The sequence below is a fragment of the Amblyraja radiata genome, chromosome 10 (assembly GCF_010909765.2).
Source record: "Amblyraja radiata isolate CabotCenter1 chromosome 10, sAmbRad1.1.pri, whole genome shotgun sequence".
In the NCBI taxonomy this organism is placed as follows: domain Eukaryota; kingdom Metazoa; phylum Chordata; class Chondrichthyes; order Rajiformes; family Rajidae; genus Amblyraja; species Amblyraja radiata.
This window is the reverse complement of record NC_045965.1, coordinates 1,559,994-1,574,991: the sequence shown is the minus strand read 5'-3', so window position 1 is coordinate 1,574,991 and position 14,998 is coordinate 1,559,994. Positions and strand designations below refer to the sequence as shown.

Sequence of the window (14,998 nt, the reverse complement as noted above, 5' to 3'; positions counted from 1 at the left end):
TCTGATCTCACCAGAGCGCAAATACTGTTGTGTCTTTTTTTAATGTAAATACTGGTTCTGTTCTGTTCTGTTGTTTTGCACAATCCCGCAAGCATTGCCACTTTCATTTCACTGTACATCTTGTATGTGTATGTGACAAATAAAATTGACTTGACTTGACTTGATCTAGGAGTACAGGTGCATGGTTCCATGAAAGTCGAGTCGCAGGTGGATAAGGTGATCAAAAAGGCTTTTGGCACTTTGGCCTTCATCAGTCAGAGTATTGAGTATAGAAGTTGGGAGGTCATGTTGAGGCTGTATAAGGCGTTGGTGAGACTGCATTTAGAATATAGTGTTCAGTTCTGGGCACCATGTCATAGGAAAGATATTGTCAAGCTTGAAAGGTCAGAAAAGATTTATGATGATGTTGCCAGGACTAGAGGGTGTGAGCTACAGGGAGAGGTTGAGTAGGCTGGGTCTCTATTCCATGGAGCGCAGGAGGATGAGGGGGGATCTTATAGAGGTGTACAAAATCATGCGAGGAATAGATTGGGTAGATGCACAGATTCTCTTGCCCAGAGTAGGGGAATCCAGGACCAGAGGACATAGGTTCAAGGTGAATGGGAAAAGATTTAATAGGAATCCGAGGGGTAACCTATTCACACAAAGGGTGGAGGGTGTATGGAACGGGCTGCCAGAGGAGCTAGTTGAGGCTGGGACTATCCCATCAAGTTAGACAGGTACATGGATAGGACAGGTTGGGAGGGATATGAACCAAGTGCTAGCAAGTGGGACTAGTGTAGCTGGGACATTGTTGGCTGGTGTGGGCAAGTCGGGCTGAAGGGCATGTTTCCACTATGACATCAAAACAAAACGTCAGGATGTTCTAAATGCAAGATAATAGTTTCCCACCCACAAAAACTGTGCCAGTAAATGATGTACACAAAGAGTGGGCTGAACACGTCTGTTGGGATGTAACCAAATATAATTGAAGTTTTCAATGCAAGCCTTGCTGTCACCAAGGAGGCACGCTCATCTCATAATATAATTATGTTTAATTGTGATTTACCAACATACCACGACGGAACAACGGTTGTATTTTCAATAATAGCCCCACGGGAGAAAATATATAATTTAAGTGATTAACATACAAAGGGGAAAAATCTGCTCGTTATTTTGTAATAATTTCCTTATTTGGAAGCAATCTTATTGGCATATCCATATGAACAGGCAGTTGCCTGTTCTGTTGGTGCAAGTCAAACAACAAACCCAAAGAGATAGCAGTGGTAATTAATACACAGTGGTTGAGGAGTTTCCAATATTAACATCACATTAAGTTTGTGGTTTCATTCATCATTATGACCAAAGTTCAGAAATAATGATATTGATAAAAACATAACCTGTTGCTGTTGGAGATGATTTGATCTAGCCTTTATTTCAAAATCTGACATGTCATTTTTGCAGTGCAGTTTAATTAAAAAAACACAATCAAATTAGTAGGCTTACCATAATGTAATGCTGTTTGTCCTTCACTATCCTGCAATTAGAAGAGAGAAATATCACTGTATATCATGCAGATGATCAGAAAAATAATGATAGTGTGAATCAAATAATGAACTTCTATGAATTGATCGGCGTTACATTATTGGCTTCCTTTATGATTACAAACTGAATGTTGAGGGTTTATTGAACATTTAATCCACAAGTCCTTCATTTCTGAGTTTTCTTCAAATTAGGAATGGAAATCTGCCTACTGGTTGGAGAGGGGGTAGGCGAGAATGTTTTGGCTTCATCCAAGTCCCAAGTCCAAAGTGCAGAAATTGGTGAACAACCCAGCAACTTGTAAACCTCTTGTATGTACATTTTTTCCAGTCCAAAACTGTACATTTGTATTACAAAATCTTGATAGTAGTGAATATACTACTTTGAAGGATATGTTGTCATTCGGAGCAGGGGTAGGATATGCAGCCACACGAGACTGCTTCGCCATTTGATGAGATTATAGCTGATCTAATTGTCATCTAAATTCTTCAGCGTTGTCCACCGTCAATAATCTTTTACCCCTTGCATTTTTAGAGTCAAGAATTACATTCTGTATATCTCAAAAATATTCAAAGACTCTGCTTCCACTACTCTTTGAGAAAGAGCCTCTCTGGGGAATATAAAAACTGGCCTGCACACCTCCCTTCAACTTTTCCCCCCTCTCACCTTAAAGCGATGCCCTCTAGTCTGTGGCATTCCCATACTGGGGAAAATGTTCTGACTGTCTACCCGATCTATGCCTCATAATGTTATATCATGTCTCCCCTAACCTCCAGCATTTTGGAAAATACAATCCAGGTTAGACCTTAATGCTGATCCCTTACAGTCACAATTGCTTTACTCCTAAAACTAAGAGTTCTCATCTTGAAGAAAAACAAATAAAATTCAATGGGTGATCAAACCCTTCCTTAACTTGAACTTAAAAAAAAATGGTGTAATTAAAAAAAGAGCTTCATGGGTATTATTAATAAAAATGACTAATGTATGAATGAATGAATGAATGAAGATAATGAATACGTTTATTGGCCAAGTATTCACATACAAGGAATTTGCCTTGGTGCTCCGCCCGCAAGTGACAACATGACATACAGTGACAGTTAGGAATGATACATAAAACATTAAACATTAAATAATGAACTGAAGGAGATTATATTAGGATTATATGATTGAAAAGCTTGGACAATGTTGTAGGTTTTAAAGTGATGTTATGAGATGGAGATGCAGAGGCATTTTCAGAGGGAATGCCAGAGCCTTTGGCTCTGCTTGGCTGTAGGTCTTCTGTCAATGGTGGAGCACAGGAAATGGAATATCTATAAAGGTCTGCTGTTGGAGAAACACAAGCTCTCACAACCTTACTGCTGTAGAGTTACAGAATAAATTAGTTATCGGAGTCTCCTACTTCAGACAATGCTTCAGTGGACTAACCCATGTTTAATAGAGTCTTAAGTTTAGATTTATTATTGTCACATGTGTACTGAGGTACAGTGAAAAGCACTGTTTTGCTTGCTATCGTAATAGAGCAAACGCCATAATGTGTCTGTGTAATATCTGCATGTCTGCTCTGTTTGGATTGTATGCTAAACAGTACTGAGGTACAGTTGAAAGCTCAGTCATATATATAAACACAAAGTACAATAGATAATGCAAAGGGGAAGACATAGTGTGCAGAATATTATTCTCAGCATTTAAGCGCATTGTAGAGTATGGTTTCTTGAGACAAAGTACAATGTCCTCAATGGGATAACTGTTATCAAACATTGGTTGGACCATGAGAATATGGTATCTGATTCCATTCAGCGCACTTTATGAAGAGCATGGATGTCGTAAACAATGTAGGAAAGATTTACCAGATTGCATGGATGAGGGATTTCAGCTCTATAAGGTTAGGCCAGAGAGATAGAGTGACTGGATTGCTCTGCGGAAATCCAGCAGGGCTCGATGGGCTGAATGGCTGCCAAAATGACTCCAAGTCATTCCACATGCATTTAGTATACGAGCTACATAATCGACTGGATACGAACATAGTAAGCAGGAGAAACAGAGGAGGAGTCTGCATTGTCCTTGGGATCTCTGTAAACAGCCACACACTGCTCTTTTACTCTAATGCAGTACTTTGTCCTGCATGCTGAGGTTACATTCATTCGTGAATTGTCTATTGGATTAGTCCCCGAGGTCACTGGAGAAATATTATTGGATTGGGCTGCTCTCGGCAAAAAAATAATAAAGTATAAGTTTGTTAAGCAAAGTTGCAGAGTATGTCATTCTTTTATGATGACGCTTCAAGTCCCTTCCTGCAGCAGCTCCTTAAAGATGCTCGATGGTTCAGGTCATCATGAAGGTGAATGGAAATGTAACGTGTTCCTGTTGCCTCATGCAATGCTCACCACCTGCAACACTTTTTGCTCCTATAACACTCACCAACTGCAACATAGGTTTAAGGTGAAGGGAAAAAGCTGGTAGTTGAGGCTGGGACTATCCCAACGCTTGAGAGAAGGTTAGACAGATACATGGATAGGAAAGGTTTGGAGGAATATGGGCCAAACACGGGCAGGTGGGACTAGTGTAGCTGGGACATGTTGGCCGGTGTGGGCAAGTTGGGCTGAAGGGCCTGTTTCCATGCTGTATCACTCTATGACTATAACTTATTAAAGGCCACACTGCTGAAACAAAACCTCAGCTACACAGAAGCACAGAATCTGACACCACCACCATTTTTAGAAAATCTTCCATCACACACAGGTGTGGCAGACACGCTAACATTCTTTCTGTCCATCACCGCCTGTTCTGAAGGTGGGGACTTACTTTCCAAGTGTATATTTCCAAATGGGTCATCGGACCTCAGAGTGATAATTTGTCAATATTAGATTCAGGCTGTCAGAGTGAGGCCACATACAACTTGCAGGAACAGCACCTTATATTACACTTGGGCAGCTTACTACCCAGAGATATAAACGTTGATTTCTCTAATTTCTAGTAATCCTGCATTCCCTCTCCACTCCCCCATCCTAGTCATCCTACTAGTTCCACTGTCTGCTTCCCTGTATCCTTCGTTATCACCTCTTCCCCAGCCAACAATGGGCCATTATGGGCTCCACCCTTCCCTAGTCATCTGTTGCCGGCCCTCTTTTGTTCTGGCTTTTTTCTACCTCCAGTTCCCTCCCCTCTACTTTCAGTCTGAAGAAGGGTCCCGATCCGAAACGTCACCCGTCCTTTTTCTCCAAAGATGCTGCCTGATCCGCTGAGTTACTCCAGCATGTTGTGTCTATCTTCAGTAAGAAATCACAGTTGATTTCATTGTTTAGTGTCTGGTGAGATTGGGAGATGGATTGGCAGTGTTTATTGTATGACAAGGAGAAGACAGAAATAAGGGAGATTTAGTTTCATCCCCCTATCCATGTGTGATGTGCTCCCCCACAACATCACATATGCTCTTCAGCTGTGACAAGCTAGCTGCTGCCAATTAGGGGCGGTACAGTGGTGCAGCTGGTAGAGCTGCTGCCTCTCGGTATCAGAGATTCGGGTTCAATCCTGACCTTGGGTGTTGTCTGTGTTGAGTTTGTATGTTCTCCCTGTGATCGTGTGAGTTTCCTCCGTTTTCCACCCACATCTCAAAGATGTAGGTTAATTGGACTCTGTAAATTGCTCCCGTCTGTAGGGAGTGGATGAGAAAGTGGGATAACATAGAACTAGTGTAAACGGATGATCGATGGTCGGCGAGGAGTCGGTGGGCTAAAGTCCTTGTTTCCATGCTGTATCTCTAAATTAAACTAGACTTGGTCCATCTATTTAGTATGGCTTTGTAGCACAGTGAGCAGTACATAACCTATAGCCAACAGAATACTGAAGAAGTCTGAAGAAGGGTTTCGGCCCGAAACGTTGCCTATTTCCTTCGCTCCATAGATGCTGCTGCACCCGCTGAGTTTCCCCAGCAATTTTGTGTACCTTCGATATTCCAGCATCTGCAGTTCCCTTTTGAACAGAATACTGAGCTTGTTTATTCTCGATCTATAACTATTCACAGCAAGAATTTCAGTGAATCTGCTGCCTTCACAAAAAATGAACTTCAGGCTACCAGCATTTCCTCTTTGCTTTGCAACAGTTCACAAGTTATAGGAGTAGAATTAGGCCATTCGGCCCATCGAGTCTCCACATCCAACCAAGGCTGATCTCTGCCTCCTAATCCCATTTTCATGCCTTATCCCCATAACCCTTGACACAGTTCCTAAGTGCTTTGGAAAATACTGATCCTGGAATTAGACCACGAGTTCTGAACACGGGTGGTCACAAGGTTAGGGTGTACAAATGGTTTAAATTCACTCTAATTATAATGTAAACGGATCTTTACATGCAGAATACAATTCCCACAACATTCTCAATATTTGCAAGGTTCGCTAGCAATTTCACTTTGTGGCTAATTCCCCATAACCCAACTTGTTATGGCTTCTGTGATGAAGATTACCAATTATAATAGGGAAGTATTTGTTCAATTTGCTACATCAGATCTCAGCTGGATTTTGGATCATATTTTATCTATTTTATCTGTTATTTAAATACTCACCACGCTAAATATAATCCACACATTGTCAAATTTCAGCTGGCTTTAGCAGGACACTTTAGAGGTCTAATCACTTTGTGTAAATAGGATTTTCTTTCAATTGAATAAAACAGATGAAATAAAAAGAGGATTGGTTAGAAAAGTGGGTTAGAGAACTATCCTTTGGGATCCCCCAGTAGCTTAGTGGGTGAATGCACCACCTGATATGATAGTCAACCATATGGTCAAAGAAATCTCCAGGTTTCCTTCCCAGTTGGGCTGAATCTGTTGACACATCCACTTGCCTTTATTATTTTTTCCTCACCCACTACCCTGAAACTAGGTGTAAACCCTGTCACTCTCGCAAACTGCTGAGATAAGCAATCTCAGTTTTAAAACAAACTAAATTTCATTGAGATATTTTGGTCTCGAAAATAAAAATAAACCATGACACCTTTAAGGGCCTGTCTCACTTACGCGATTTTTTTCGCCGACTTGTCATAGTCGCAGCAGGTTGCCGAAATTTTTCAACGTGTTGAAAATCCAGCGGCGACCAGTAAAAGGTACGACTCTTTGGGCGACTATTCACCACCAAACAGGCATCACCCTGCGTCGTACCTTTTTCGACTGGAATTGTTAACCAGTTGTCCCTTCAAGTGCTTGAAGCGGGAGCTTGAGCTTAATCATGGCTATTTAATTTACCTCAGCCTTTTCTCAAATTTACAACTCTCCAACATCCTGCATAAAGAACCTTAGCCATTAACTAAAGTCTCTTAATGTGTCTCTCCCCCCCCCCCCCCCCCCGACTAAGCTCAAAGTGCTCGCAAGTGGTCTCTATCCCTGGTTGAAGCATGTCCAGGTATCAGTGGAATATACTGTCAAACATATAGTTGAGGCCCTTGTGGACAGAATGGCCTGTTGGAGTAAATATTAACCAGTAGATTGTTCTGCGTGATAAGAAATCCCACAGTTTTAAGACGGTAAGGGGTCGGTGTAGTAAAACTGACAGAAGTGTAACTTGAAATAACAACTTGTATTTAAATAGTGAACTGTACGTCCAGACTTCTTTCTGACCCCTTATTGTTCCCTTCCATCTTGTTTATCATGATTTAACCATGTGCGTTTCATGTCTTATCTTTCCGCTGACCGATTAGCATGCAACAAAAGCTTTTCACTGTACCTTGGTACACATGACAATAAACCAAGCTCAACTCAACATATTGTATTATTATGATACCTTTATGGACGTAAAAACTCCCACGGCATTTAAAAGCATCATGAAGCAAAATCTAACACTGAGCTGCATAAGGGATTAATAGATCTGACCAAACACTTGCCCCTAAAATTTCAAAAAGCATACAAGAGGTGCTGAATCAGAGAGGTTTACGGCCAAACATTTCTGAGATTCAATCTTTGACACTTAAGGGTTGCCATTAATGAAGGGATGATTCATATTAGACAATAGACAATAGACATTAGGTGCAGGAGTAGACCATTTGGCCCTTCGAGCCAGCACCGCCATTCAATGTGATCATCGCTGATCATCCACAATCAGTACCCCGTTCCTGCCTTCTCCCCATATCCCCTGACTCCGCTATTTTTAAGAGCCCTATCTAGCTCTCTCTTGAAAGTATCCAGAGAACCTGCCTCCACCGCCCTCTGAGGCAGAGAATTCCACAGACTCACCACTCTCTGTGAGAAAGTGTTTCCTCGTCTCCATCCTAAATGGCTTACTCCTTATTCTTAAACTGTGGTCCCCGGTTCTGGACTCCCCCAACATCGGGAACATATTTCCTGCCTCGAGCGTGTCCAGGCCCTTAACAATCTATATGTTTCAATGAGATGCCCTCTCATCCTTCTAAACTCCAGAGTGTACAAGCCCAGCTGCTCCATTCTCTCAGCATATGACAGTCCCACCATCCCGGGTATTAACCTTGTAAACCTACACTGCACTCCCTCAATAGCAAGAATGTCCTTCCTCAAATCAGGATATTCAAGTGGCCACAAGTGACAGAGCATGGACAGGTCAGTCAGCTGAGAGTTTTTAAAGCTTTAGAGATACAGCATGGAAACACTGAGTCCACACCAAGCATCGATTACCCATTCACAATAGTTCTATGATATCCCACTTTCTCATCCATTTGCTAGTCACTAGGAGATATTCAGGGATGTGAGAGGAAACTGGAGCACCTGGAGGAAATCCACGTGGTCACAGGGAGAACGTGCAAGAGCAACATTGACAGGAATTTTTTTTTAAGGGTACCGCAGGTTTCAAAACCATCTAAAAACATTTCTCAGTGCAAGGTATATGAAAATTGGGGTGGCACGGCGATAGAGTTGCTGCCTTACAACGGTAGAGGCCCGGGTTCGATCCTAACTACGGGTGCTGTCTGCACAGAGTTTGTACGTTCTCCCTGTGCCTGCCTGGGTTTTCTCCGGGTGCTCCGGTTTCCCCCCACACTCCAAAGGTTTGTAGGTTAATTGGCCTTGGTGAGAATTTTAAATTGTCGCTAGCGTGTAGGATAGTGCTGGTGTATGGGGATCGCTGGGCTGGCTGTACTCGGTGGGCTGAAGGGCCTGTTTGTGTGTTCTATCACTAAACTAAAAAATGGAACTGGTTTCACAATGGAGTAATGAACAACAGGCAGTACACAGTAGTGGCACGCAGGAAGAAACAGACTCCCAGACTGCTCCAAATAAGTAAGGATGTAATTAGGAATTACACCTGACACAGTGCAGAGCTTTTAAACAATCTTATGGCTGATCTAATTGCAGTACAGATGGGATGCAGGCTTGAAGCTGCTTTATCGATTGGGTGAAGTGCCTAATTCCCAACAGCTAAATGGAATATTAAGTCTCTGCTGGCTCAAACCACAGTATGAAACTTGTTGCCCTTAAGTGACATTGTTTTGTGTGTCCTTTAAAACAACTGCTGGAGAAAAGGCTTGTAAACTTTCCAGATGCCACAAATTAATTAGTTCCTTTCTCTTTTAACAAAAGCTACTACACCAGCCTCCATGGGAATAGATTTTAATCTCTGAAGCCCTGAGGTAGGAGGTACACAAATAATGGCAAGTTAAACGCAAGTATGGACATTTTTTGTTGTTGTCATGTGCAATCAGTATAACAAATGAAAGAAACTTGGACATAATGGAGACAGAAGGAACTGCAGATGCTGGAATCTCAAGCAAAACACAAAGTAGTGGAGGAAATCAGCGGGTCAGACAGCATCACTGGAGGGAATGGATAAGTGACGATTTGGGTTGGGACCCTTCTTCAGATGGAGGATCCCCAACTCGAAACATCGCCTATCCATTCCCTCCAACGATGCTGCCCGACCCGCTGAGTTCCTCCGGCATTTGTGTTTAACTTGGAGATAATTTTTATCTCTGAAGAACATCATTAACACTGAGACAAACACCATGTTGTCTTTCACATATCAACATTTGTCTTCTACCAATACTCTAATTGTATCTGTATGAAGGAACTGGCTTAAACTGAAGATAGACTGACCCGCTGAGTTACTCCAGCTTTTTGAGTCTATCTAATTTTTTCTCGTCTTTTGAACACACTCTTATTTAGTTTTAGCAGAATGCATCAGAACAACGTCAAGAATAATGTCATTAATTACATTTCAAAGACGGTATAAGGTTGTCATCATGGAGTGCGTCCAGAATCACTCCAATGAATGGCATATTGGTGCTTTGGAAAGAGATTCCTCGAGCACAGCTCGATGCCAATCAACTCATGAAACCAATACTGGCTCTTTGAAGAAGCTAATATATTGGTCCCAGTCTCTTGGTCTTTCCCACATCACATCCCAAATACCATATGAATCTTATAACGCTTGAGTCTCTTTCCACATTTGCATTTCAGATAAAAACACATTTTATCTCCCCTATCATCATCACCCCACCTGTTTTATGCTTTTTTGGCCAAATATCAAAATTCAAATGTCTCTGATTCTTGACAATGTTGCCAAGGAAACAGACACTACCTCTCCCTAAAAACTTCTGAACTTTTCAGGGAAATTTCCCCACCACATTCTCTATTCTAAGGGGAACAAGTTCAGCTTCACTAGTCTATCGTTCAAATTCCTCATTCCTGGTGCAATAGACTAATAATCTGTAAGGTTATTTACTTGCCAGCTTCACAAGACTTTTGTCACACTGGGATCTGCTGAGTTACTCCAGCACAAAATGCTGGACGAGAGGTGGAGCAGGACAATGCTTGACGAGTGATAGTTGGATATAGGTGAGGTGGGGGGCAAGAGAGGGGGGGACGGGGGGGGGTGCTCATAGGCATATGGTTGGGCAAAGGCCGGAGATAAAGTATGAGACAAAAATAGAAGAGTTGTGAATTGTGAGGCTAGGGGGAGGAAATTGTGAGGCTAGGGGGAGGGTAAAAATAGGTGTGGATCACAGCGAAGGTGGTGGGGGAAAAAAATAAGGGGGTGAGGGGGGGAGGGGGGGATGGAGGTTTGGAGGGGTGTTGAACAAAGGCCAGAGATAAAGAGACAAAAACTGTGAGATAAGGATAGAAGTGAGTAAATTCACTTTGCAACCATGATGGGTGAGCCCCATCACAGCACCGATAGGGTCCTTCAATGTCTTCTATAATTTCTTCTAAATTATAAAATATTATTACAAGATTACATCATTCAGTAAATGTAAGAGTATTAACCGTATAATCCAAGCTGCCACTTCAATACATTACTGAGGCAGCGTTACACTGTCAGGAAGGGAGGGGGGCATTTTTCAAATGTGACTGAATTAACGCCCCTTTTGCCTGTCCTAGTTACACGGATGGATGCATATTAAGATACCTGGGGAGTTTATTTTTGATTGCTAGTTCCACCATTTTTCCCTCATCACATGAAAACTGGTAAGCTGGTCGTTCATCTCATTCGTACAAGATCTCGTGCTCAAATTGATTGCTACATTTGCTAACAAGACATCTGTGGCGATGATAACTTGGATACAAAAATGTAGAGTGTCGTGAGAATATACAATACCATATAATTGCACGTTCTTGCTTTAACTGCGGAAACACATCACATGTTGAAAGATGTTATTCCAAAATGAACACATTTTTATTTAAAAAATAACTAAAAAGAATGACAAGAGTGGCACAGCTGGTAGAGCGGCTGCCTCAAGTGCCAGAGACCTGGGTATGATCCTGACGGGTGCTGTCTCTGTGGGGTTTGCATGTTCTCTGTGTGACTGCGTGTTTCCCCCCACATCCCAAAGTGGTAGTGGATGAGAAAGTGGGATAACTAGTGTGAACGGGTGATCGATGGTCGGCGTGGATCTTGTAGGCCGAAGGACCTGTTTCTGCGTTGTATCTCTAAACTGAACTAAACTGATTGCCAGGGAATAACTGCGGACTACAGATGTGACTTATGAAGCTGACGATTCTCTGATTTGAAATTGTTGTCATGTGAATATCATAATTGTCTCATACTCCGCTCCAGCCATCCTTTTTCTCCTGCACACAAAACTATTTAAACTTCTGATCCTGTTATTTATTGTCAAATATGCATTATTCTTACACACAAACCATTCGAAGCTTCTCGATAATATAACATCCTGCGAATCTCCAGGTTTTACTCTCAGTCCTTCATTATTCAATCCTCCCCTTCTCAGTTCTCCCTCAGCCTGAAGAAGGGTTTCAGCCGGAAACGTTGCCTATTTCCTTCGCTACATAGATGCTGCCGCACCCACTGAGTTTCTCCAGCAATTTTGTCCACCTCCATTATTCAATATACTATCTATCTGAATAAACATCATCCTTCCCTGTGCTATGTTGTTACAATACTATCTTAGACTATCAGTATGTTAATGATACTGATTATTTAAAGTGGTGCTTTTAATACTCAGAGTTTAATTTAGAAACTATAATCACACAATCAATATTGTTTTATAAGCTCACAATTCCTTCGGTCACTCAATTGTTTTATAGTTTTATGTTTTCCTCTCTCGACAGCTTCCTATAACAAATAGTGGAGGTCCAGGACAAGAAAATGAGAGAAATATTGGAATTGGAGGCTTGATTGTGGTGTATAATCTGACCATAACTGGTTAAGGAAGCTGTATTTGGTAGTCTTTGGTAGTTTGCACCATTTACAGGGATGCATGTTACAAGCTTGTGACAGGCAATGACATATGCAAACAATTTTGGTCAGATTGTTCATGTACGAGCAATTAGTCAGATCAACCCAGATTACTTTTGAAACAAAAGATAGTCTAGAGATACAGCGCGGAAACAGGCCCTTTGGCCCACCGAGTCCTTGCCGTTCAGCAATCCCTGCACACTTGCACTATCTTACATAATAGGGACAATTTACAATGTTACCAGGCCAATTAGCACACAAACCCGTATGTCTTTGGAGTGTGGGAGGAAACCGGAGCACCACAAGGTGACAGGGAGTATTTTGGTACAGATGCCGTAAGGCAGCAACTCTACCGCTGTGCCACTGTGTCCTCTAATAACACTCTTAGCTTTCAGGGCTTAGCTTTAAGGTAAGAGGTAAGAATTTTAAAGATTATGTTTTTTACTCAGAGGATGATGGGTGGCTAGAACGTGCTGCCAAGGGTGTTGGTGGAAGCAGATATGATTGTGGCATTTAAGAGGCATTTAGATAGGCACATGGATATGCAGGATGTGGAAGATATGGGTTGTGTACAAGCAGATGAGATGAGATTAGTTTATCGTGGCATCATGTTCAACATAGACTTTGGGGGCAAAAGGGCCTGTTCCTTTGCTGTGCTGTTCTACTTACTTAGTTTAGAGTTTAGAGTTACAGCATGGAACCAGGCCCTTTGCCCACCGCATCGGCCAGCGATCCCCGTACTCTAGCACTATCCCACATACACTAGCGACAATGTACAATTTTTACCAAGCCAACTTACTTACACACTTTGGAATGTGGGAGGAAACTGGAGCACCCGGAGAAAACCCACGCAGGTCACAGGGAGAACGTACAAACTCCATATAGACCACACCCGTAGTGAGGATCGGACCTGGGTCTCTGGTGCTGTAAGGTAACAACTCTACCGCTATGCCACCGTGCCACCCCGGTAAAGAGAATAGAGAATAGTTCTGTTTACTATTGAAACAAGTCCCAGCTTTCGTGGCCATGTTTAGTCTTCTTGTAACTTTCAATTAGCAGGAAAAATGTAATGTACTCAAATCTGTGGTACTCTGGATCTGCTAAAAGACAGCTAGTCAGGAATATTCTGCCCTACCTAATGCTCAGTAGCCTGTATATTGTTAACTGGAAAGTAGAAAAGAGCAGATGATGAGAAAACAGAGCAGAGGAGAGGGATTGGAAGAAGAGGTGGAGGAAAGAGAGTTGATGAAATGGGAGAAAAGAGTGAATTTGGTGGAAGTGAAGAGAAGGGAATAGAAGATGGCAAAGTAAAGGAAGAGGGCGGCACAATGGTGCAGCGGTAGAGTTGCTGCATCAAAGCGCCAGAGACCCAGGTTCCATCCTGACTACGGGTGCTGCCTGTACGGAGTTTGCATGTCTCCCTGTGCTCGCGTGAGTTTCCTCTGGCTGAGCCGGTTTCCTCCCACAATCCAAAGACGTGCAGGTTTGTAAGTTAACAGTTTCTGTAAATGTCCCTAGTGTGGAGGATAGTGCTAGGGTACGGGGTGATCGTTGGACGGCGTGGACCCGATGGGCCTGTTTCCGTGCTGTATCTCTAAAGTCTAAAGAGTAGATGAGAGAATGAGAAGAGGAAAAGAAAGGAGGGGCTGGCACATGAGTGGCACAGAGGAGAGAGGGAATGTGGAACGGGAGAGCAGGAACAAATGCAAAATAAAGGGCAGAATATGCTGGTTGGATCTGTTTAACGTGGAAGATAAGTGGTAATTATATCAGCAAACAACACTTTGCAAGGTCGCAAAGACAACATAAAAGTAAGCCATGGTGCTCCCTTATTCTCTGTGTATTCTCATGTTTGTTTCATTGATGACATCTCTCCAGAAATACTCTTTAGTCAGACTTGTCTACTAGCTCCCCTCAATGGTTGTAACGGGTGTTTGTAGCAAACAGAGCAGTTAGATTTTGTTATGCAGCAAACTGCCACAGATTACTATACTTGTGCATGTGTTAAGTCATTTATCTTCTGAAATTTTACCTCTAGTGAGAGCTAACAATCTGAGACGCAAGAACAATTCTTCATTAGCAACATCAAAACTGCAATGTGACACCAAATCCATTCAGTTATTTCTCATCGAAGATAGACACAAAATGCTGGAGTAACTCAGTGGAAAAGGAATAGGTGACGTTTCGGGTTTCTCATTGTAGTTTAACAAGTCAGAGGTTTAGTGATTATTGCTATTTTACTACGGATCTTTTATTAGTCATCCATACCGTGACGCATTATCTACCCAAGAACAGGAAAAGGATCTCATTCTTGGAAGAAATTTAGCCAAAAGAAAAGCACGATTATAAAAGACAATTAACTACCTTTGTTTCTGACACACAGTCCTGGGAATTACATTGAAAAGGTTACCAGCAATTACGAGTGCAAAGCTTTGATGCAGAAACATGAAAACACACTTGAAGGATGCATCGCTTAAAGACACTGTTGGGAGCTTGCTTTCCCCAATTTAAGTCGATATGGGTATAGATCTCAAGGGACATGGGTCCATAATCCACATCAATGCTTGTGTAAAAAGTATGGATATTGATTTCAAAATAATTTGCCCTGCCTCTTATCCAGCAATATCAATTACTTTCAGGCCTAGGTCAGTCATAGTCCATACTTAAAAACTGACAAATATGAATAATACTGAACGACAGATCGATCGAGCATAAAGGTTCTGTAAATATGACCCAGTCTCTCTCGGAAACCTCAAGCAATCGACTGCAATAGAGAGAATAGCTTTAATGCGTGGTCTGAGAAAGGGTTAAGTTTCAGCCAATCTCTAATA

The 14,998-nt window shown here is 42.1% G+C and overlaps 1 protein-coding gene across 2 annotated transcripts in view; it reads right to left on the bottom strand.

Annotated features, from left to right (window-relative positions):
* Positions 1-14,998, bottom strand: part of c10h1orf21 (chromosome 10 C1orf21 homolog) — a 448,119-nt gene that overhangs the window by 16,913 nt on the left and 416,208 nt on the right. For both annotated transcript variants that reach the window (XM_033027870.1, XM_033027871.1), the window contains one exon: positions 1,486-1,516. In XM_033027870.1, the coding sequence (XP_032883761.1) occupies positions 1,486-1,516 (31 nt within the window). The remainder of the gene's footprint in view (positions 1-1,485; positions 1,517-14,998) is intronic.